The 25547-nt window shown below is 40.6% G+C and overlaps 1 protein-coding gene across 2 annotated transcripts; it reads right to left on the bottom strand.

Moving 5' to 3' along the window:
- On the bottom strand, positions 1 to 19113 carry TSPAN13 (tetraspanin 13). 2 transcript variants are annotated; one of them, XM_030008903.2, is made up of 7 exons: positions 19024 to 19113; positions 18918 to 18990; positions 6273 to 6440; positions 4860 to 4940; positions 3905 to 4018; positions 3452 to 3562; positions 1 to 2273 (listed from the first exon to the last, which is right to left on the bottom strand). In XM_030008903.2, exons 2-7 carry the CDS (start codon positions 18978 to 18980, stop codon positions 2199 to 2201), a joined length of 612 nt encoding a protein of 203 aa, XP_029864763.1. In that variant the 5' UTR covers positions 18981 to 18990; positions 19024 to 19113; the 3' UTR covers positions 1 to 2198. The 2 variants fall into 2 exon arrangements, with proteins under 2 accessions (XP_029864763.1, XP_029864762.1); XM_030008902.2 differs by having other exon boundaries at positions 18918 to 19039.
- Positions 19114 to 25547: the final 6434 nt, after the last annotated feature.

Here is a 25547-nt window from a genome sequence, read left to right on the forward strand (position 1 = left end):
TTATTAATATGATAGAAAAACTTTAATCAAACCATACAATCCACTGATCTGTCTTTTGACTACTAAAACAAATTCACATGTTATGAGACATAAGAGTTTCTGAAGTGGTAACATTTTCAGTATTTTCTCAGTGATGCACATTTACACTCCAATATCACCTACCATGTTTATGAAACCAGACCTACCCAAAACTAAGCATTAAAACCAATTAGGAATAAAGTCAAAATTGAAGCAGCAGTGTGGTATTATTTTAAGCTTCATACACCCTCTCCATAAGACACCTCCTTTAATTTATTACAGTAATGTACAAAATACGGAGCCTGTCTAGACTAGGAAAATTAACTGTTGCTAAAGACAGCCAGCCGCAAGATAATCACTGTCCTCTTGCCACATATTGAGAATGGCTGGTTAGCTGCTTAAACAGGACAGAACTTGGGGAAGAAAAAAAAAGCTGCATACATTTATGTTATACTTTAGTAGTAGTCTGAAGGCTCTTAAGGTCTTTCAGTACGAGTGGTCTCTTACACTGAATGTACAAGTACATGCTTGAAACAGACACCAATACTTCTTGACATACGAAGCAGTAATTCACAGACCAAACACCAGGAGATGGCGCTGACAGCAGACGTTGAAGAATCGGCTACACCTGAAGAGATGCACTCTTCAGCAAGTTCTTGACATCCCTCTGCATTCAGGTTCAACTCTTCCCCGAGACAATTCCTTCTTTACGAGCACTGGGCACATGAAAGTCTGAAAGTGTTCTGATGGGCATGTATTTCAGCTTCTTTTTGCCTCCTTCGTAGGAGCAAGGAGGCATCTCCCTAGTAAAGGGAGACTAGGGAGACCGTATGAGAACTCACTTCTGTCTGCCCTCACTGTCTTCCTTTCCATCTCGCTCAGATGCTGTATTCCTTAGCAGATGGCCTTAATACTCTTCCCCTTTTCTTCCTGCAGAGCCATCTTTCAGGCTACAGCAGCTGCCTACCACACCAGAAGCAGCAACTGAATGAAGGAAAGGTGCAGTGCAGGTCTGCAATTCAGTGTGATTAGAAACAAATGGAACATTATGCACCTCAGGTACTTAAATGTCTGATGTTCCAGCTGATCATCACTTATTACAGGTTGGAAGAGGGATGATGCTTTCCTTCAGCTCAGACAACACCTACTACATGGATAATGTACTGTTCTAACTTTTAATTCTTTTTTTTTAAAAAACAAACTACGGGAAAACATCTTTTTTTGTTGTTGTTTTTTTTACTTTTCTTTCTTCCTTTTTTACACACCATTCAATCTCTCATGAAATCAAGACCGTTAGCTGGATGACAGAGGAGTATACACTGCTGAGTTATTACAATAATTTTACATCATCTGAAAAAATAGCTGTACAACAACTTTCCAGACATCAAGTTTCTTACATTAAAGATGACAGACCACTATTGATTCTGATATTGTGCAAATACGAAACTTCATTCACTTGTCAAAGAAAAAAAAAGTTTCAAGTTAATCAGCTGCAGATTACATTCTCCTGGTTTTCTTCATTCATTGTTCTCATAGTGAAGATACCCATTAAAAAGTAAAGAATAATTTTTATTCTCAACAAAATTCTAAAGCTACCAGAAAGCCAAAACAAACAGGGAAAGGGAGGGGTGAAGACTACAGTAGTCATTAACATACACTTACGCGCACTACAGAAAATAACATCTTTAGCTTCTATTTTTACCTTAACACAAAAGTGGGAGACCATTATTAAGACAAAAAGTTGACTAGAGTTCATCCTAAAGCCTAATCAAATCATACGGTCCAACCACCCACCATATATTTTTATCATTTTAATGCGAAATCATGTGAATTTTTGTAATCAATGACTACAGTAGAAAATACTTTTGGGTTTTTTTGGAGAAGCCAGTAGTGCTATAAAACTCACTGTATAGAGTTCACCACATCAATTACCGAAGTCTAGCTCAGAGCAGCAGTCTGTCTTTGCCCAGCTACTCAATGCACCAGTCTACTTCAACGTAGAGATTCTTAGAAGAAAAATAGTGGGAAATTAAATATGAAAACTACAAATTTCTTATGGAAATTAAAGTTTTCTTTTGGGTACATGTAGAATCCCTATTATTGGAGAAATACCAAACTATGGAGAATCAGTATTTTGAAGTAGAGGGTGCAGAGAGAAGATTCAGTCCTTTATAAACTTATCAAAGAAACGCACTAGGGTTTGCACGGGGATCCTTTTGGTTCCTGTATCTATACGTCAGCCAGACTCCCAGGATCTGAAAACAAAACCCGAAGATATTATTAAGCAGAGGGTCTCCACCCTATCTTCCATCAGTTTTACAAAATGTGTTTTAAACATAAAATCCTGACAATGAATTTCCAGTATACAAGTTTAGGATATTTTACTACTGCTAAAAATGCACAACCACACACCAGCTTTCCTAATTAGAAAAAAGAATGCACCTTCTCAGACAGAATTCATACCTAGCAACAGAAAGAACAACAAAACAAAAAAGCCAAAATTGTGTCCACAATGCAATGCAAAATATTTTTCATAGGCATGTCTAGCATTAAATCATTCCTCCCCCTCCCCAAATGATAAACACTCATAAACCTGGTTTTAGTGTAATGATAAACAAATCCTCTAAATTGTTTCACTTTACAGTTACCACTTAACTATAAGGCTATTTTTCTGGTACATTTTCAAATCCTCGCAACCACCTTCCTCCCTCTCCTAGCAGCTTCACATTTTCAGTAGAGAAATTGAGGGCAGATGTCAGAGTGATTCTAAGTTGCTGTATCTCTCTTGTTGCTGTACTATCTGCAAACCTTCTGAAAACCGCACTAAGCAGCAGGAGGAGTATTTTCACATGCTTTACTGTGGGGTTATGAAAGACCTGCTCTGAGGATTTTTATTCACCGATCAATAAAGCAACTATATGTATCATCTGGATACTAAAGCTAAGAGTCAAAGACCTTTTTAACCTGATATTTAAAATACAGTTCACTCATCATGAAAAAAATTCCCCAAACCAAAAAACCCCAAAGACTGTGTGTGTGTTCGCAGGTGGGGAGAAGCAGGAAAAACAGGGGAACAAAGTAAACCAACAGCACTCTCTTTATTACTTTTGGAGAATGGTAAACCTAAATAGCTAATTTTCTGCAAAACTTAAACTTTACATCACCACATTTTAATGTGGTATCTAGTTGCAGTTTGTAGTCCAAATAACATAAAGCTGCAAGAACTCCCAGTGTTGAATAAAGACAAGCCCTCCTTTTGGCAGATTTAAGCAAGCTGATAGCCTGGAAAAATTTGACCTAAGTAATTATTTGACTCCTAAGATAGTACTGAAAGTTTCTGTAATAAACCCCCTAAAATAAATTGTTTCACAAAACTTTTAAGTCTTAAAAATGGGGAAAAAGCAGTCAATTTTCTTACCTCCTCCTTACTCACCTCTGTGAAACTGAAGAAGAGTCCTATGCCTCCAACAAATCTCAGCACCATTCCAGAATATTCTTCTATTATAGGTGCACATGGTTGACACTGGCGACTTCTAAAACAATCCTGTAGCAGATACAAACAGTGAATTGCACTCCCATTTTCTGATGATACTTCATTGATTGAAAGCATCTAGTTAGCTCTATAAAAGATTGCCAGCCACGGACAAAACTCTAGCAATTTTAAAAGACACCAAAAAAGCAAGTATATAAATGACAATGGTGTACAACCTTTGCAGGGTGCTCTGTGATTATGTTTCCAATAAGTTAACTAAAGAGCTTAGTATCATTGTAACAACTACCTTACACATTTCGCAAAAAACTCTGCTTTCTGCAACTATGAAAACAATTGTACATATTTGAACAAACACAATGAAGTTTTAAGTTTTTTCATGCTTGAAGAACTTACAGAGGAGCAGGTTTCATTCAGATCAAAAACTCTGAATCCACAACAATTCAGATTTCTCTCAATATCTGTTCTTGCACTGTTAGTGTTATTCCATCCCACCTCTAGAAGTTGACTCTAGAAGGCATAAGCAAATAAATATTATATTAACTGAACTGTTTTGTGTTTCACTGGAAACCAATATACCAAGCCAAGTAAAACCTTCAGATCCTGAAGTCTAACAGGATAATGTATTAAAGAATGACTTGAATGTTCAAACAACATGTGTAGCTAATGAAATGGCAGCACCTAGCAGCAGCACATTCATGGTTATAATTTTCGTCCTTTCTTTTTCCTAAACCCAGTAACAGCACTAGTAATGGGACATGCAACTAATCTAACAGCGACCACTCAGACTTCAAACAAAAAGTGTGCTTACATGTAGGAAGCTGATTATTTAGTCACTGTACCCTTGCCTGCTTCTTAGGGAGTAAGAATTAGTCTCCATACTCCACAGAAGCTTGTTTTACTTTCACACTTAAGGGTCACCTCTGTTCCTAATGTAGTCATGACCTTTTCAGTTACACACGAACAATTCAGTGGCTTTATCATGTTTACATTATGATTATTGTAGATTTCATCAGTTTATCTGGAGTTGCTGAACACATGATATAGTCAAGATATCCTGCTGCTAAACTTGTGACCATAAATCTACATAGGAAGCTTAAAAACAAAACAATTAAAAAAAAGACAGCTGAAAGTAGTTTTAGAACCCAGATGTATGCCTTACTAGCTACCACAGCCAAGCACTGCTGAAGGGCTAGTCCTTATTTAAAAGGATAATGCTGATTTTCTTAAAATATACTCTTCCCATTTTGTGGCAGACTATATGTGTTTATATATATATATAAACATGTGTACATACATATTTATAGTAGTATGCTATAAATTAACTGAGAAGTCAAGAAACTTTTCTTACCTGCTGTTCCTTGTTTAGTGCCAAACAGGCACAGGAGACAGAAAACTGGACAATAAAGACTAGCAAAAGAATAATCATGTACTGGAAATAGTAGTTAAGGATACACTCTCAAGTTAATTTTACTTTTATAACACATATGCCTAATGGTATTCCTTATTTCATTGGATAACAATAGGTCCTTTAAAACAAAGTAACTACAGAAGTAAATTCTAACTGTGGATGTGGAAAAGATGACCCAAATAATGTTCCCAGAACGCAATCACTATATATTATCACTTTTTTGGCTACTACTGTACATAGCTAGTATTTCTGCATTAGGTGTTTCTTGCCTAGCATGACAACATGAGCAGAGAAGTTAATAAAAGGAGCTTTGAGAGAGAAAAATCTATAGCCAATTTCTCCAGCTTTAGGGACTCACGTTCTCATTCCAAGATACTTCACTTAAATAAAGTACTAAAGAAAATACTTTTCTGGGTATTGCATATTCAGAATTTTTTTTCTTCAATGACACAGTCTTGTCATTAATTACAAAAGGTAACTTTAGTCTAGATTAAAAAAAAAAAAAAGTGACAGTTGCTTTTGGAACACAGCCTCACACACTTTTGGACTAATGCATCAGAAAACAGTATAAAACATCAAGAACGAACTTTGATATTGCAGATCACATTTTGAAAGTCGGCCACTGTCTTCACAATTTGGCTCCTGTGTTCAGATGCAGATACTTACCTCACACAGTTAAACTGTTGGTAAAGTGGAGGTCACTACTTACTCATAGACCAGAATCAGGAAAATAAGAATTTCCGCTCATGAATCTCTTTTCTCACCAAACTTATCAATTTTGTTATGCAAGGCAGCACCACGAACTGCTTATACAGCATCAGTAAGCATAAAGGGGCAGCAAAGCACACTGAGAAGGCCTGTGCTCATTTCTAGTCTGGGTTCATAATTAAAAGACTAGGTATGAAAAGAAAGTGCTTCTTGACAGCCTACATTACCCACGATGCATTCCCCTGCCAGCTACAACCAGCTCGCTACCTGGAAGTATCACCTTTCTCTACCTTTAAACATTAATAGTTCACATACTCTAGCTTGGTGTAGGGTTGAGCACACAGAAAGATGTATCTGTGACACAGTGACCCACCATAAAAAGCTCTCAAAAAATTAAAATATTTTAATTTTGGAAGGGGAGACGTGAATACTTCTGTCTTCAGAGCACAAACAAGGGAGAAAAAAAGGAAGCTGGAATAAAGTTGAACAGGAAGGAAGTTTAATTTAGACTGCACTTGACCAAAATAAGATTGTGAATTTCTGTTCTCTTTCTGAAGCACCTTCCACATTAGTCTCAGCAGACAGAGCAGGTTGTTTACATGGCTTGAACCAAGCTGCAATCCATGTAATGCATCAGAAGGATACAAAGAATAGCAATACTTGATGATGTTTCACCGCACCAATCAATCCAACTAAGGCAATAAGGAAGAGGAAAATTCCTACTGCAATTGCCACTCCAACAACTCTGAAACTAGAGATGAGGCCGAAGCCGATTCCCCATGCTGCAATTCCAATCAGCAGCAGGCTTACCAGCTGGAGGGAAGAGAAAACAAAAAGTTAGTCTGCATATTAAAAGAGGCTCAACATATACACAGCTACATTCTTTACATTGAAGTTGTTATTAGAAAGGTACAATTTTTCTTTCCAGTGCAAAGAGAAGCAAAGAAGCACAACCGTAAACAAACCAATCCTCCACTTTATCGTAGAGTTAACTTCAGTTCTACATGTTTTAAGGCACACATATTCTTCAATACTGTTAATGTGGAGCTGTTACAACTTAATCTACCTACAAGTCAAGCCACGTCATCTGTGACTGACTAGAGACACTGAACTGAAGTGCAGATTATAACAGAATTGACAAATAAGCTAAAAGTCAGACTTGAATTCACAGAATGGAAGAAGAATGAAAATTCCAGGTGTTTTCTGAAACAGAGGCAGTGTATTTAAAGAAAATAGGATATACAGCTCCACAGCCCTGAACATGTAAAAAAATACAGTTTGCCAAAGCTTAGTGTAATCAGGAATACAGCTGTATTAATTCATTAGGGAAGCTTCTACATAGTTGATGATGGAACACAACAGTTAACGAGGTCACACAAAAGTACTTTTTAGATCTGTATCTCAAGGACTTCATGTAGTAAAACAATAAAGGTGCCCTGTCTCTGCTACATATTTCTTCCAGAAAATAGCTCTACTATGAAGTCAATCCTATTTCAATATCCAAAACACTCTTATGCTATTTCCTTCCTTTTAAAGATGGTATTCAGGGAAGGCAGGCAGAATCTGTCCCAGCTAGTTTACTGGGTTTTATTCTTTATATGGGCAGGAAGCTCCAGCCTTTCCTGTTTCCATGCCAAAAACACAGAACAGAAAAAAAATTCCAACATGAAAAGCTGCAGACAAATCTGTAATGAGGTACAGCAGGCGGGAAGCAGCAGACAAAGCAACCCAGATGTCCAATACACAAGATGTCTAACACTCTTGTTTGAAACAGTTAGACGTATGTCTAACGTATCACCCATTACGTTCTCTGTTAAATAACACCAATTCAACACGCAAGTTTTAATCAAGTTTCCAAAACCCTGACGTCACCAAAAAATACCCAGAAGTTGTATCGTTATTAAAAAAAACCCCTACAAAACAAAATAGTAAGTGCTTTGTCTGGTCCAACTACTTGGCTTTATTTGACAACAAATACAGAGCAAGCCCTTACACTTGCCCACCAGTTTCTGTTCAAACAAGACATATCTCATGATGTTTTACTGCTTATCCAGAGGGGTGGGGAAAATAGAGGAAATTTCTAACGTTATCATTTCAGTATACTTACGCTGCAGCAGGGCATTTTTGTTGAGTTTGTTTTGTTGTCTGTATATTTTTTCAACTTAAGCACCTTTTAGAAGACTGACCTATGTAATGCTGCTTTTGAAACATGGAAATCTAACATAACATCAAAGTTAGTGAAACAAGTAGTGATGCTCATCATAACCAAAACATAGTGGGTGTTTTTTTCATGTGTTCACACAGGAACACATCTCAAAAAACATTTTTAACAAAAGCCAGTAATCCACATGAGAAATGTAAGACAGTCTGCAAGAAGAAAAGGAGGATATGTCATACCTACACCTCTCTCTTACCACATGAAGAGACAAAAGAATGATATAAAATTCAAAGGAATTGTTCAGTACCAGTAGAGTTCTACAATTAATTCACATTTGCCTTTGTTTCTCTTAAACAAAAAGCCTTAATCACCATGTTTATTTAAAACCAACACTGGGCCAAGATGTTGTGAATCTAAATTACAGAGGGGAGGGAAGAAAAAATAAAACAAAACAAAAAGCCTTGGCTCTGCCACAGACAGATTTTCTGAATGCATGCTGCACAAGGCTATAAACTTTCTGATGTTACTACATTAAAAATTAGCCTTGCTAATCAGACAGTTAAGTGCAAGACCTACCTGTTGTGATCTATGCCCATTCACTTTATTTCATTGTCTCATACCACCAGGAAGATTTATTTTCCCATGTAAGCATCAGAAATTAACAACAAAAGAAATCCCATAATGCAATTTCCAATCAGAGAGTGCTGGCTGACATCCCATGCTCTATCAACTTCTAAGCACTGAACTCACACTGTCACTACACAGCTTTTCAAAGTGTTATACCATTAAAAAAATCTCAAAGACAATGTCAAACTTCAATTTATTTCACAAAGAAAAGAGAAGAAACTTTGTTCCTAATGATTTTCACCAATACTTCCTACTTGTGCCTGAGCTATGACTGCAAATCTTTATTTTCACCAATCTGCCTCCAGGATACCAAAATGTGTATTTGTTCAGCTCTTTGCTCATTCATAAGAGGTCTAAAACAATTAGATGAAATGAGTTTTATTCTTAAAGTATCACAATCAAAAGAAGAGACCTAAACAAAACCTGTGCCTAAAACACCTACTGGATAAACCCAGTGTGTGAGCTGCAGGGTACTGGTTACTTCTTGCTGCTGTTACTCATCTCAGCTTCCGTTATTCTGAAGATAAGTACATGAAATTAGTGTGTATGACATGAAAAGTTATTACCATGCCCCCCGGCCCAAAAAGCTTTTCTAGTAGAAACGGACACATACTGATCTAGAACTGCCATGGTTTTCAAGTGGAAAAAAAGCCTCTCTGGCTTTTAAACCCATTATTGAACCCCAGATGTTCAGGAATCAGGTGACTTGACTTTGAAAAAGAAAATAACATAAAATAGTTCAGTTTCTCTTTTGATCACATTCTAGCTTTGTAGCCATAAGTCTCACTTTCAAGCTTCACCTCCATAATACCAAGGCAGTGTTTTCTCTTCTTTCACATGACAAAGTTGTCCAGTGTCTAATTCCTTAAAACATCTGGAAATTCAGTATGATCACAGATCCTTGCTACTGAGCTCTGGCTTGCAAGCTATGTGAAAATGCTGTATCCAGTCAGGCAGATGCATGATTTGGATCAAAATAACTATTGGCTCCTCCAATTTTGGCCACTTAAAATGGTGGAAAACTGACTTTGTGTTTCAAACTGAAATGGAGACTGCAGGTTTACAAACCATTTGAGAAACAGATTTAGCATTAAGTTCCTGACTCCTCTGCATGTTGACTGAAAGAGGAAATTACGGTTATTCCTTCATTTTCAGGTTTGGATTGGACTAACTGAATGTTGAGCAATAAAACTATATATATATATATGTGTATATATGCAATAAAAGTATATATATATGTGTGTGTGTGTATATATATAGTTTTATAGTGCCATAACATGAAAAACTAAAGTAAACGCACACTACTAAAAACCGGAAAAATAACTTAAGCTGTTTTGGGAAAAGGTTTTACAAGTCTGTAAAACAATGCAAGGCTCATAGCATTAGGCACTGTTTAGTCACTAGAAATGACTACTCAACAGTGCTTATTCCAGTGTTTTGAAACAAAAGGATTTAGATGCAATATTCTAAAAGTGAAGCTGCTAAGACTTTGCAGTAAAATGTACTTGAAACAAAATTACTTAGCGACCCCAATTACTTTTAAATTATTAATATGTACATTCTAGGCATATAAGCTTTATCTATTTATTAAAAATTCACCTTTTTCTGTTAAATAAAGGAAAAAGGACTCTCTACAGAGGTTCTGAACATCACATTTTATTTTACTGAAACCACATTTCACAACACCAGAACTCCCCCAATGAAAACTGCGTCATCCTTGGAAGACTGATGTACATGTGAAACTCCATTTTACCTGTATGAGTTTACTCACATAAAGCTAGCCTTGGTTACTAACACTTCCAATATTTTCTTGATAAATCTACCAGAAATATATGAAATCACAGTCCAGCTTTTAGCGATTAGGACTGATCCAGTTTCCCACAGGACACTCATTAGTAAGCTGAAAAGACATGGGTTAGAGAAATGGCCTGTTCGACTGAATGACCAACAGGCTGGACTGCTGAGCTTAAAGGGTAGTAATCAATGGCCCAGCATCCAACTGGTAGTGGGTAAGAAGCACCACAAAGGCTGATACTGGGGCCAATATACAGTACCTTCATCAACAACCTGGGTGATAAGACAGAATGAATCCTCAGAAAAATTGTGGATGATACTAAACAAGGAAGAGTAATTGACTCTCCAAATAGAGATTCAACTCGGACCTTGATAAACTTGAGGAATAAGCCAACAGGAACCTCGTGAAGTGCAAAGTTCTGGTCCTGGGGTGCTTCAGTGGAGCCTGGGAACAGACCAGTTGAACAGCCTTACTGAGATAGATCTGGAGATGTAACTGGTTGCCAACTTGAATATGAGCCAAGAGTCTGCTTGCAAATAGGGAAAGCCAAGAGGACTGCAATCAAAGGGAACTCAATGCTGGTGAGACTGTAGCTCAAGTACTGTGTCCTATTTCACACCCCCCAGGTTGAAGAGGAATTTGAGAACCTGGATGGAGTCACCAAAATGGCCTGGAGCCTTGAGGACGATGTTTGAGAAGCAGGTGATGGAGCTGAGTTCGCTTAGTCTGACAACAAGGCAGCCTAGGGATAATCTACTAGCAACTGAAGCTGAAGGCACATTACAAAAAACAATGGAGGCAAACTCTGCCCAGTATCACAAGTAACAGCTTGGGAGGTTCAGACTGGACATTAGAAAAAGCATCTGCAAGGTGGTTTGGTGCTGTACTCAGAGAGGTGATAATCTTTGTTCTCAGAGGTTTTCAAGACTCAGTAAACAAAGCCACAGCTGGCAAACAAGTGTTACTTGAAATCCTGCTTTGAGCAGGAACCTGGATAGATAAGCCCCAGAAGTCCCTTCCAACCAACATTCCCACATGCCACAGCCAGCTCTTCCACCACAGAAACTTTGCTGCTCCCCACACCAAAAATAAAAATTTTAACAGGCAGAGAAGAGACAGATTTAGCACTGACCAAGGACTCTTCTGTACCATCTAGCTCATTAAATAGCTCCTAAACCCCATATCAACATAACACCTTCTTACAAGCAGTAAGGTCTCTCAATAAAAGAGCAATGAATGATTCTTCAGAAGTACTTACACAGCTTCAAAAATACAAGTCTTGTTCTCAGAAGTGATTTTAAAAGGTCCCATTCACTTAAGGCATGTTTACATGGAAAGCCAACAGGCATTAAGAGCAAAAGAATTTATTACAGTCTCAAGCTGGAGCAATTTGTCTCACAGAAAGATGTTACAAGCACATACTGTCCACAAACCAGAAAAGCAACACAGAGCCATGGGAAGTGTGTGTGCTGGGGGGAGCGGGGTGGTGACAGCTAGTATTTTAAATTTAACATCCTCATTTACTCTGTAATATCTTCTCCATCAATACAAACCCTAGCACCCTTATTTAAAAACCACACATGCAAACACAGGTTTAGCATAATCCAATATATAAACTCATCAACTTGAAATTAAGTAAATGCTTTACCAGAACAAACCTATAGGTAGCACAAGTCCTAAGTGAAGATCAGTAGTTTTCACTATGAGATCAAGTACTTTTATCTACAGAGTCAGAAAAAAAGAAAAAAGAAAATCAAGAAAATCAAGCATATTGCCAAAACGTTACTCCAGTGTCAGCATCAATATAAGAAAGCTTTTAGGGACTTAAGTTCAAGGATCAGTGGAATGGATCAGACTCCACTTTAAGTGACTTCCATTATATTTTTTTTAAACATATATATACACACACATTTGAGCTTCATAGATGTTTCAAAAATAACAATTTCTAGACAAAGAACTTCTTTGTCACAGAGGTAAAGTCATCACAAGTTTGATTGTCCTGTTCTCCAGTTAACTTCTTATTAACACAACTAAAGCATTAGCCTTTATAGTATTTGTTGGGGTTTTCTTTCCCCTTACTGCTGCATAAATTACTACTTCCCCTACAAAAAAAAAATAAAAGCTCTTAATTTGCTCTGTTCTTTAAATCCAAGTTCTCCTGTGCACACAGCTGCTCGTTTCCCTCACTCCTGTACTGGAAAAATGTATTCCTCTTCACACTTACCCACTGTGTACTTATCCACAAGCTTATAGTCTACATTACAAAAAAGAAACCAAGATACTGACAAATTATTTCTCTAGACAATGCCAGTGGGAAACAATTCAAATGCCAAAACCAGTTCCTCCTTCCATCAACGGCAAGCCACAAACAAATCTGCTGTTTCGACTAACTAGCAACTTTTCAGTATTTCAACTAGAAATACCTTAGACTGCTTGCTAGGAAGGAAGTCATATGCAGAAGTTCATGTTCCCACTGTTTTCTTGTAGCCTCAGCCCAAAAAGGAGTTAGTAAAAACTGCATTTCATAACTTAAATGTCAAGAAATACAGCCTCACCATTCCCAGGTAAAGAGATTATATAGCATTTACACTAGTATCAGCAAAGGAAATATTTACAGAATAGCTGTCAGGCTGGATATGGAACAGGAACTAAAACCAGAGAGATTACACACATGATGAAACACATCCTCCCTAAACTCTCTCTCCACATGTAAGTTCATATTCCACTTCCTTTAAGGGGGCTTTAAATTTTAAACCCCAAATGGTATATATTCTGAAGGTAGAGATTACTACCGCTCTCCCCTTCAACTTGGCCAACCGTTTCTGCACAGCCATGAAGAATCTAGAAGACAATTTTTCTGGTTCCCTGCACTTCATCTAAAAGCATCATGTTAAAACAATGGGCAGTATATAGTGGTGCAAATTAAGACTAAGCTGAATTGATTTCTATCACAGCTGTAAGCTAGCCAACCTGTAGGCAACTTTATCTCCTTTCAGTACTTCTTCAGCTTTACTGAAAGCAAAGTAAAGGCTAAGCAGTAAGGAAAGCTCTCGGTACCTCCAAAGGATTTCTAACAGAAAGCAAAATCTTTCACCTTTAGACGATTTATTTAAATGAAGAGCGATCAGTAGTCTGGTTACGGAACAGCCTTGAGACACATGATGTGGAACAAGCAATTGTGAAAGGCAGCATTCCTGTCTCTTATCACCAAAGCCAGTTCTTTCAGGTTCAGGCCTAGTTCAGAGCTCTTCAAGTTACTGGCCAATAATTAGGATCCAATGTTTCTGACCACGTGACAAGCTTCTTTCACATTAAAATGGCAGTGAGACTTAACTCTTGTTTTATACTCCCTGGTCTTTGGAAATGAAAGCTTTCTGCTGTGTAGCAGAAACAACTATCTTCTGAAATGTTTGCTTTTGCTTGCTTGTTTGTTCATAGTTTTTTAAGAAGTTGCAAAACGTTTTCAGGAAGTCCAGTGATCCCACAGATCCTTCTTCCACGTATGTATCTCCCTCAACGTGAAAACAACAGTAGAAGGAACACAATGATTTAAGCTACAAGGCTACTACAGGTCATTCAAAGGGCTTCTCGATAATTGTGCTGGTTTTGAAGTGCCAATCTGCACCGCTAGGATGGCTGAAAACATCAGTGGTATCAAAACATACCATGCTCCATACAGCCGCCTCCTTCTGTGCCCTGTCATTCTCCAGTTCTTTCACTAAACACAGTCTGCCTTCCTAGCTCTAAATGCCCCTATGCACTCTGCGCAAGACAAGTGAAAAAACAAAACCCACCCATATCTAGTCTACAGACCCAGCACATGTCTGAATTCTGACCTGCTACCACAAACCACTGTTACTTTGACTATAAACTGATACACAGTATAGCTGAGTGCATTCCCAAGCACTGACAAAAAGTCTTAAAATATGTATCTATATTTTTGTGGTAGTCACTCTTCTGTGTTCTCAAGTGTGAACACAGAAACCTTCCCAAAAAGCCAATGGAGGAAAAAAAAAAGAAAGAAAGAAAAAAAAGAAAAAAAACCCTAAATTGACATGACCAATTCCCTGCTGCATACCTGGGAGCTTCTCTACCACTATTTTATTTACACATCAAGACTAGATAAAACAGTTTATACTGCTGCTTTCAAATATCTTTGAGAATGACAGGAATGGCTCCAAGTCAACCTGCCCCATCTGCTGAGCATCCAGTTAGGATGATGAGCTAGACCAGCCAGCACAGGCTGCTGCTGGGGCAGACTCTTGACACTGTACTCCTGAATGCTGACCATAGGCTGTCAGACACAGCAAACAGCAGGCTGTTTACTGGTGACTTCTCACAGCTGAAAACAAGCTTACACAAACCAAAATGGAATTGAACTCCCAGATCACAGGTTCATTTACCACTGTGAGAGAAACTGGCACATGACAGAAGAACTGTGTTTCTCCAATTCCTGCCTGCTAGTACCTGGCTCTGCATAGCCCCTACAGCAGTCAGAAATTACCAGAAAACATGGAAAAGAGTCACATTCCCTTTCTCCAGGAAAATCCAGATGTTCACCCTGCCTCAAACACCAAGTTTCCCCTACACAGAGAGAAGGGAAATGGAGCTAGCAGATCCACATGGAAGATGCAACATGCTCACCCCTTTGCATTGGAAATGCTGCAACTAAAACAAACACTACTAAAAACCCTACCGTGCCAAACACGCGCTGTGTGAATCTGAGAACTTCTGTACTCATCTTTGTATAATTCCGTAATACAGGAAAAGCAATTTTGATAAAGAGGGCAGAAATGCACTAATTACACTTTCAATAAATACTGCACCCACAGAACAACAGGCAGCAATAGAAAAAAAATGCTTTCAAAGACAATGCTTTGCAAACTGATGCAAAACCCAGGACAGTCTAGAAAACAAGTTCAGAGAGCAAAGTATTATAAAAAGTAAATGATTTTGATAAAAGTACTTTTCAGTGTTAAGAGGAACCAGGGATGCTCTTGTGGAATGAACTCTGTGCTACTAAAAAATACACACTCTTAATGGTAAAGGTACTGTATGTTTTACTTTAAATCAAATGGTCACTCTAGGTGTAAGAAAAACTGAAAGCCTGCTTATCAAAACAAAAGCAAGATGTTTACACACTGACAACAAACAGTTCATGTGTGCTGCTGCAGCATAATTAAGTAGCTGCTCCGGTGACAAAAACAGCACACACCATCCAAATGAACTGACTGCCAGCAATTTTTTTTTTTTTATTTGAATATTTAATCTTGTGGCCCAGCTACCACTTCAATCTCTCATCACTAGCTAGGACTTAGGAATTTCCCTTTCCTTTCTGAGAATCTGATTTGAAGTAAGATATCAACTGTTCACACTTCAACACAATTACTGAAGACTTCCTTGGAAGGAACACTGTCTACCTAAGGAAATCCTTGTCTGGTTGAAGTGAGCAAATATTGGTGGAGCCAGCATCTAGGGTTCTCATACCTGGAAGGTTAGAAGTCTTGAGTTATGTACACATCCCTGAATTTGGCTGAACGATGTGGACAGGCATTTCAAACAGTTTGTATGGGTTTGCCGTTCGACGGGAAATGTAAATATGATTGCATAAATAAAGACAAAATTGGTCAGATACCCCAAACTAGTATTTTAAACGTCCTTGTATGCAGACAGTTCTTCCATGTAAGACTTTATTCCAGCAATACACATCATTATATACACAATGAGTCAACAAAGAGTCTCAATTATTTTTCTCTACTCTTCCAATACCCATAAGGAACTATACTGAAGTCTGCAAGACTCAGCATAGATGCCAGAATTACTCATATAAAATAAATTTAAAAATAGAATCAGGGCCTGAGGACATTAACTTAGTCCAGAGAAGAACCAAAGGTCATCAGCAAAGTACCATCAGAAAAGAATGTTAAGCAAGCAGTTAGCTTAGTGTGTTTCTGGTTTCTTGCCTTAAACCAGTAACTGATTTATTACTGACAGGACATATATTTTTCTTGGTGTACTACCGTGAAAAGTAAAACAAGACAGCATTTAAAAAAAAAAAAAAAACACCAACAAACAAAACCAAAAAACAATCTCCAATATTCTATCCTAAGAGTGTTTTAAAGAAAAGCAAAATATAAACTGTAACTCACAATATACAGTTCTGAGGCTTAATTCATTCCAAGCATGTGATACACACATCAATGCTAGCTAGAAAAACATTCAAGTGTTATCTATTTGACCTTATGTCCCTTCTTACCCCCACTACTCCCTTCCCAACAATTACTACTGTGAATTAACATTGCTTAAAAAGATGATAGTGAAGTTCTTATTCTGGTTGTCCTCTGTATTTTTTTCCAGCTGGGAAAAAATAAGCCCATCATTCATTGTGCTGTTGCAACCCAAGTCTTGTATTGTCAGGTTTTTGTCTAACCAATGAACAGAGAAGCCTACACATTTTGCTAGATCAACTCCATCAGACCAACTAAACACCTTAAATGTTATTCCTGCAACTCAGAATTTAAAAGCATTAGTCTTGTAACTTGCCTATAATTAATAAGCAACATAAGCAGTAACAATCAGATATTCCAGTTACTATAATTCAAAGAAGTCATTCCTTCCCTTCAGCAAAAACGTACGCTCTGCGTAGGTCAGATGAAAGAATACCAAGTGACGCCCACAAAGTAAATTCTACTCAAGGAGACATCAGAGCAAGATTAAGGTCATATGTGCATTGTACAAGTATCACAAACAGAACTACAGCAGTCCCAAAGATCAACCCACCCTTGCTGAGGCCAAATACACCCAAAAGACCTACCAGACTCCTTACACCTGGTTAATATATGGCTGTAGGAATAAGTGATGATGTCTTCAGAAAAAACAGCTGCTGTCCACATGACATCAAAATGAGATTTGTGTGTGTATTATGTTAGAAAGATCCACATTTCTCTCACTCTTCTGTCACTCAAGAAATAATAATAGTAACAACAAAAATAAGTCTTGCATTAACCTCTGGTTTACTGAAAAGAGAAATCAGGACAGGACAATTCACCTATAACCCATCCACTGGGACGGGGCAATCCCATGAAAAGCTGGCCAAGATGATCTGTTGAGGCGCCTTCCAACCCAGGCTATTCTATGATTCTAACTTACCTTCATCACGACAGTCTAGATACACTAAAATTACCTCCAACTACAGAAGTCAAACGAGACAATGCCTACCTGCCCCCCTCTATTCTGGCTGGGGGTGGCATGGGCAACCCATAGCGTCACAAGGATCCCGGGTGACTCATAGCAGGTAGGCTGGGCTCCCTAAGCATGCTCCAGAGACTTTTTCAGGGACATACTCCACTCCTCAAGCTCCTCCAAGGAAGCACACGCAATAGCACAGCTTCTCCTATAATAATGCTTTCGTTCTGCTCTTTTCTGACGGAACGAGGGTCATCTCATACACCAAAGAACATAATGACAAATAACTCTGGCTTCAGCACAGGCACTTCTACATCCATTCATGCTCCATCCTGATGATTAGCATCAGGTCCAGTAACCGCCAGTTACGAGAACTGTTTGTTCTGATGAACAGCGTTAGACCTGTTTGTTCTCCTGTCTCGCCTTCAGTTGAGAGCAGGCAGTGCTTTCAGAAAAGCACCGATACAACTGCCTGCAAGCACTGGCTGACCCCAATTTCAGTCGGCCGAAAGTCATCCCCAAGCACTGTTGTTAACGTGAAACATTAGAGGACACACTACCTCTCCAGAAGTGCTGTGAGAGGAAGCCATTACATGTAGTGCTGTTTCTTGCTATTTCTGTATCATTTTAAAGTAGATAATGAGGAGAAAAACCCACAGCTATAGCACAATTGGAGATTTCATCGTTCTCTGTTGGAAATAGGTCCTCCAACTTGCCCAGACAAAAGCAGGCACCTGCCTGGAGCTCCCCGTCCAGCAAGTCAGTTATTTAGCATACTACTTCCCCCCGCCCCCGCATGTTCCCACCACCCCAAAGCAGCCAGACTTTGTAACTCACTGGTCCGTCCCAGGGGAGTGCAGGGAAGCCAGCTTACCAGGGGGCCGGGGCCCTCTCCAGCACACCCCCTCCCTCTCCAACGTGCGTTGGTCTGTACGGGTCTCCTCGGGCCCGATACACCAACACGGCACTCGTCACTCACCGAACTCCACTTATTTCAGTGCCGCTCCTTGGCTGAGGAATAACAAAATACACCATTCCTCGTTCACGCCTGGGTTGGCGCAGAGACCTTTCTAGAAAGCGAAAAAAGGCACCGGGGGGCCGGGCCGGGCCTCCCCTTGCCAGGCGGCCGCCCCCTCCCCACACCGGCCCGGCCCGGCGCAGCGGGAGGGGGGGGGGGGGTGCAGGAGATGAGACATCCCCCCTCCCCGGGGCGGGCACCGCTCGCCGTGCCGCCCGCTCCCGGACCGCCCTGGATTTTGATCCCGGGGAGCCACGTCCCTGCGGTGACAAAGCCCGGCCTGACCGGTGCCACCTTCCCCACCCAGTCGGAGGCCGCGGCCGAGCGGCGGCCCCAGCTCGGAGCCCCCCACCCTCCCGGCGCCGCAGCACCAGCCCACCGAGCGGAGGCCGCCTCAGGCCGGAGCGAGCCCCACCGCTTCCCCTCCCCACTCGCCGGGCGAGGGAGACCCCGCCGGGGCAGCCCGCGCCCCTCCCGCCGCCTCGCCTCAGCGCGGCGGCCACGCACCGTGTAGAGCAGGTTGAGGGCGCAGAGGCAGTTCTTGGAGCAGGCGAAGCCCCCGCACACCATCGCGCCGCCGGTGCTGGTGCTGCTGCTGCTGCCGCCGCCGCCGCCGGGGAGCCGCACAGCAGGAGGCCGCCGCTCCACCCCCCGCCCCGCCGGCCACCAGCAAGCGGGCGCGGCCGCAGCAGGTGAGCGGCGCTCGCCGTCCGCCGCCGAGCCCGCTGATTGGCCGCTCCCGGGCGCAAAGGTAAAGATATGCAAACGAGGAGGCGCGGAGGGGGCTGGGAGGGCTGCCGCCGCTGCCCGCCGGCCCCGTCACCCGTTATGTGCGGGCACCGGCGGGCTGGGCTTCCCCCCGGCCTCGCCGCAGGGACCCCGCCCGGCCTCCCGGGCAGCTTTCGACCGGGGGCGGCGTCGGCCCCGCGCCCCTTTCTCCCCCTCCATCGTTCGGAGGGCCGCCGGGGCCTGGCTCCCCTCCGCCTCACCCGCGCCGGGGCGGCGGAACGCGGCCAGCCTGCTGGGAGCTGCCCGGCGGGCCCGGGCCCGGCGCGGCGGCCGCCGGGGCTGGCAGAGCCCGCGGGCGGTGGGTGTTCCCTGGCGGCGTGCTCTGCCCGCGGGGTGAGCTGGGGAGAGGGAAGCTTGCTGCCGCCTTACCCGGGGGCGGCTGGAGGAGGCTTGGCATCTCCTCGGCCATTTTGTTGTTTAGGGAACGAGAGGTTCCTCCCTGCCCTTTCCATGATGGTACGTACCTGTAATCGGTGACCTGATCCCCTGGGTAGTCGAAGGAAGCGTCCAGGGATTTACTTTTCCAGGCCATTGAAGTATTTGGGGTGCTGTGAGGAGTTGTACTAGCTCTTCATCTGCATATTTATTGCTCTTAAATTTTTATTAAGAGCTGTGTTTCTACTCTGCCTCTTGTTATGTATTTACTTCTGTGTATTTCCTTAGTTTGAGGGTTGAATATTTTTGTTTACAGGCAAACAAAATCCTTTCTACTAGTCAGTACCAACTTTTTGTTACTGTTTTTGTTGTCTTGAATGGTGTCCCTGTTCGCTAGTACCCTCCAGAATCCTGTGTCCACAGCCACCATGGGCTCAACTCTGCTGCATGATGCTTTATAATAAATACAACAAATCTAGTAACTGCCAGTTGCTTCAGTGTGTACAGGTGCTGCAGGATTAGCGTCCAAGATACTTTATCTTTTTGCTGGGCCTCACAAAGAGACAAGGAGTCATATATTCCTCCCTTGGGATGTCTGTAAGGGTACGTAGCGCTGCAGTTTTACTTCGTTAGCGTTTGGTGCCACAGAAGAAGTTGTGATGGTCAGTTCCTAGTAAGCAGAGGAAGCTGCATCTACTTTCTGATGAATTCACAACAATTCTTAATAGGAACTTGTCATCAGAACAATTTAAGGAGGAAATTCCAAAAGCATCTTGGTTTATGTGATTTGGCTGGCCTTCGTCTGCTAAGGGAAGCCACAGCAGGCTAATAATCCTTGCCAGCAGTGAGACAGAAAGAGGCTGAACAGCAGCAGGCTTTGTCTTTCCTGGTCTGTCACTCAGATCTTTTTTTTTTTTTGTTAACATCTTTTCTCCATGTTCTTTGATATTTTGCCAGACTTCTGCAATTAAATATAATACACATTTTTTTCTCATGCAATAACAAAGACTCGTTGCTTTTTTACTGATGTATATCTACCTCTCAGCTGCTAGCCAGGCAACAAATTAAAATTCTTCAATATTTGTGACCACAAATTAAATCTGAATGCTCAACAGCTGCTGAAGCTTTCTGTTTGTTTGTTTCTAAACTTGACAGACACAAGATCCCTGCCACTGGAGCTTTGTGAAGTGACAGGATCAGTAAAAATCTGTTGTGTTTTTTTTCCCCTTGCTAATTAAACTGACGATGTTGTGGCTAATTTGGCCTACTGGGAATGCAGATTTACTGACTGGGGCTACTGCCTTTACTGGGCCACGCTTCTAATCTTTTGGGCCCAAGTCTGGCAGAGCATAAGCCCAGTATAAAGTCACTTGCTTCAGTGAAATTTTACCAGCTGCTTTTAATTTTGTTGTGACCTGTTTCAGAAATTGTTTGATGCCTACTATATAGAAAAGAGTGTCTTGAATGTATACCCTTTCCTGAACACAAGAAGTCATTAGCATATCAAATGTTTTTGTTGGATTTTGTTGCAAATGCTCACATCTAAAGTTACTGTGCCACTGTTCCTTTGGTTATAGTGCTGAATTATTCAATATTATCATCCACTGCCCTTTTTCTTAGAAGATCTCTTTCACTATTAATTATTAAAAGGTGTACCTCCACTTTCTTAATTAATGCTGGTGTTTCTTTTTAAGGGATGCAGCTCCTATAGCCCTTTGTGGGTGGGAAGTACCTATCACAGGTTTACTTCTTCAGGTTCAGGTAGGCATCTAACCGTGTCTAATGCAACTTGGTTTGTACCCACCTCTGACCATAAACTCTCAGGCACAGTTCAGCTGGTATAAATAATCAAAGGTTCCAATTCAGTAAATAGAGCTATGACAAATGAATGTAGCTGGGGTCTAAATCCTTCCCCAGTTCTGTTCACAAGTTATAGTACAAAGTTGGAATAATATGGTTTGGATTTAGAATAATACTTTTGCTGTTACAGCAGTCAGCACAGCTGACTGCTGTAATTTCTGGTAGTGGTCAGGATTAGCCTGTGCTCCTATTCCACATCAGGCTGCAGAACTTAGCTTGTATCCTGGCTACAACTAAATTGGCTTAATTCTTTTAAATGGACGATTACAAATTGTTCGTTATAAAAAGGCTCTCTTGCAGTTGGAGGGAAATTTTTCCTTCTCTGTAGGGAAAGCATTGACGGTGTTTATTTGATTTTTTTTTTTTTTTTTTTTAAGATTATTTAAATAGCTGGTCCAAGGAAGGATCCTAAGTATTTGTCTCTATAGGGGACAAATTCCGCACTCCCATCTGTTACATGAATCCAGAGCTGCCAGACATAACCAAGAGCAGAATATGCCTTTCCTTTTCTTCCCTCACTTTTTTCTGATGCTTATTCTCCGCTTCCTTGCACAGTCTTTGTTCTTCTGCCCTTCTTTGGTGTCTTTCAATGGCACTGCTGGCAACAGGAGGAGCTATGAACAGCTTGAATTAGTCGTTTTTTCATGGGAAACTGCGATGGGGGGAGAGTACACTGGGCACTTGTAATGCTGCTGACGCGCACTTAACAGACGGTACAAAAGTATGCAAGGAAACACTCCTGCAAGGAGAGAGGGGAGTGAAAACACAGAGTTACTCGGGCTCGATGCTGGCACGCTTCTTACTGGTCAGAAGAGCTTGAAATGGAGCCGTTTGGGTAGCTTGCTCTTCATTTCCCTGTAAAGATCACATCAGCTGGGTCATTTTCAGGAGGTTTTCTGCATGGGGCCTTCTGCTGAAACACTCCGAATGCAAACTCAGCTTGTAGGCTGTGATCCCACATTATTGCTGCTGGTTTATGTTATTTATTATGTGCCTGAAATCTAAAGGTCCGTGTCACTTCTGAGGCACAAATTTGAAATGAGAAGGCTCAAGTATACACAAAGGTCTCTTAAAGTATATACTATTGTCTTAAAATTAAGACAGTGCGACCTTTTTTCTTAATCTTTACTATTATAGAGTGTCTGTAGCATTGTAAATGAAACATTGTTTGCAGAAATTGATTTTTGTTGCTTTGTTTTTCCCAGGTTTACAATGAGCCCTTGACAGCACTTTGAGTATTTCATTTCACTCTTTGTCTTGTAAAGTAGTTTGTCTTCCCGTGTTGTTTGTATAAAGTCTCTCATGCGCATCAAAATCGTGGAGGGGAGAAACAGGGTTAAAAAAAGTCAGGTGTTTCCAGGAGTAGGAATGCCACATGCAATCTCAGTACTTGTAATTATTAAAGTTAGACTTTAATTTTACTTTCTCAAATGTATAAGCAAAATACTTGTGATAGTAGGAAAAATAAACATGAGTCTAAATAGTATGAACTCCATTGTAAGACAATCAGGCGTGTTAAAACCAGTGCTAATTCTATCAGAATTTTAAAGAAACTTGGAATGCACCTTGCACAATTTTCTTTTCTGGCTACATTTGTCTTGGTATTTCTGTTTGGTTTGTTGTTGTTTTTTTTTAAAGTCTAACATCAGTCTTTTTGCTTCCTTTGAGACACTATAGGAAAACTGCGAATGACAGTGTTAAAATTAGTAATTTCATACTTGTTGCTATGATGATGCAGCATCTAGGGAATTTCTCGTTTTCCTTTTATATATGCAAAAAGGTCCCATAGGATTGTTTTTAAAGCTTACTGCATCAGCCCTAAAAAACAAGCTGTCTAAATTGTTTTCAAAGTATTTGTTGTATACAGTTGACATTTTTAGATGTTAGCATTGAGGTGAATAGTGTACATGCACAAAGAGACAGGGTTTCAGCTAGCTTGACTTGGAGTGAATAAAGGGCTTATCCTACCTTGGTAGTTGACCATTAAAGCGTGTTCCTGTGCTGGGACTGTAAGTGTGTCTGAAGTTTGATGGTGGCTGTAGGATCTGTGTTACGGTCAACAAAGTCTGAAGTAAAATGCTGTTTATAATCTGCGTATGATCAACTGTGTCTCTCCATGGAAAGTAGGTTCCAGTGTCCAGCCATTTCTTGTGTCACTGAAAAGGGAAATCTGAGTCATCTCGGTCACGTGAACTGCCTCAGTTATTCAGTCATGTCAATTAGTCACCTTAGTTATTGGTAACGCAGCAGGTAGAATATATAGAGTCAATAAAACATACACTTAAAATGTTATCTGCAGTAACAATCAGGATTTTTTTTTTTTAAAAGCCGAACTCAGTGCAAATGTCCTATGGACATACCCCACTTATTTACTGACTGACTTGTTTAGTAATGAGTTGGCTGTGCCATGGTGTTTGCATGCAGTCATGAATTTCTCTCCACTTCCTGGAACAAAATCAGTTCCCCAGCAGTGCTATTGCGCTCATGCCATTCCACCTCCAACCTTAAAGAAGCCCTTTCTGGCGCCAGTCAGTGAGGAATAGCATGGGTAGGCATAGCTGTTGCATGGATCTTTGCTGGGTAGACCCACAAGATGTTGTGGTGGCGTTTCATGTTGATGATCTTTATGAGCCAGACATGAGGGAGAGATGATTCTGGCATAGAGAATAAACTTGCCTGTGTTGTTTGGATCGGAGGTTCTTCTCTGCAGAGAAGAAAAAAATGTACAAAACTGTTGGGCATTTTTATTTATTTGTTTTTTAGTGAAGTGGAGCATTGTAGATTGAGAAAGGGAAATTAGGACAGGAAAATAGGCCATTTAAGTACAGTGGCTGGAGCAACCCACAACTAGGTCAGAAATTAGCTCCTCCAAAAGCACAAAGACATAGCAAATATTGTTTAATAAACCTAACAAGTGGTTACCAATGACTACTGACGAAATAATGGTTTGTTCATCTTTGCTCTTGGAAAAACAGATGCTGACTGTATTCTTTGAGAAACTTTCTGACCAAAACCGAAATAGCATAAAGTTCTTGTATTAAGCCTGGGAAGTTAAAATAGCTGTTAGAAAACTACCTAGAAGAGAGACTCTTTTCAAGCAAAAGCAACTACAGGCAAGCATGAAGCCATTGTTCTGGATGGGGCGGCTGGATGTCCAGCCTTGCTTTTTAAGCCATTCTTTATAGTTCCCACTGGATCTAGTATGCAGTGGCTTAATTGTTAATTCAGTCTATGGCCATGTCTGTTGAATTGTCCCACGAATAATGCTTGCCAGACAAAAGATAGACTTGGTGAAGTTTGTCCCTCTAATGTTTATAGACAGGCGAGGGGGGGGAAAAAAAAAAACCACAACAAAAAACTAAAATAGTGACAGGACACTGACTTTAAAGGGAAAGTGTATTTCAGAGGTCAGCCTTCTAAAAATAGTAAAAGAGACAAATGCTCATTTTATAGGTTCAAGAGCTAGTTCTTGGGATTTTCTGAAGATCTTATCCTAATTGTAAGAATCGGCTTTCAGCACATTTAAAATCCATTTTGAATTAAGCTGATAGAGGATTAGGATAAGGAGAGTTTGTTGCATCTAATGTATTAAAGAAAAAACTGGAGGCTGAAAGTAGCGGTGTAATGATATTTTGAATGGTAGCACATGAAAGGCTTGACCCAAAGCCCAGTTCTGTTCAAGACCAGGATTTGGGGATGTGCTGCAACTGGGCTGGTTTTAGTTAAGTCTGGAAGAGAAAAAGGCAGAATTCTAGATGCAGGCAACAAAGTTGTCTAATGCTTCCTGCAGCCAAATCTAAACTTAGTTGTGCTGTTGTGTAGAAGGCACTTATGTGTCTTTCTGGAGAGGTGGGTAACTGCTGGGAAGGTAGCCTCTCGGAGACAGTGTTTATCATACCCTGTTCTGGTGGGAAGTACATCAGTGCAGTGTGCTGGCACCTGATCCACTGTCACATCTGTTCTTCAGGTCTGAAATAAACCCAGCAAACTTCAACAGTAAATATAAGTTAAGACAATAACTCTGTGATTAACAGGACATGTTAATGCCTGTGGACCAACAGTGGGGTGTAAGCAGCGGGAGAGTAAATAGTTTCCAGATTAGTTGCAGTTTTT

The sequence above is a fragment of the Aquila chrysaetos genome, chromosome 3, assembly GCF_900496995.4.
Source record: "Aquila chrysaetos chrysaetos chromosome 3, bAquChr1.4, whole genome shotgun sequence".
Taxonomy (NCBI): domain Eukaryota; kingdom Metazoa; phylum Chordata; class Aves; order Accipitriformes; family Accipitridae; genus Aquila; species Aquila chrysaetos.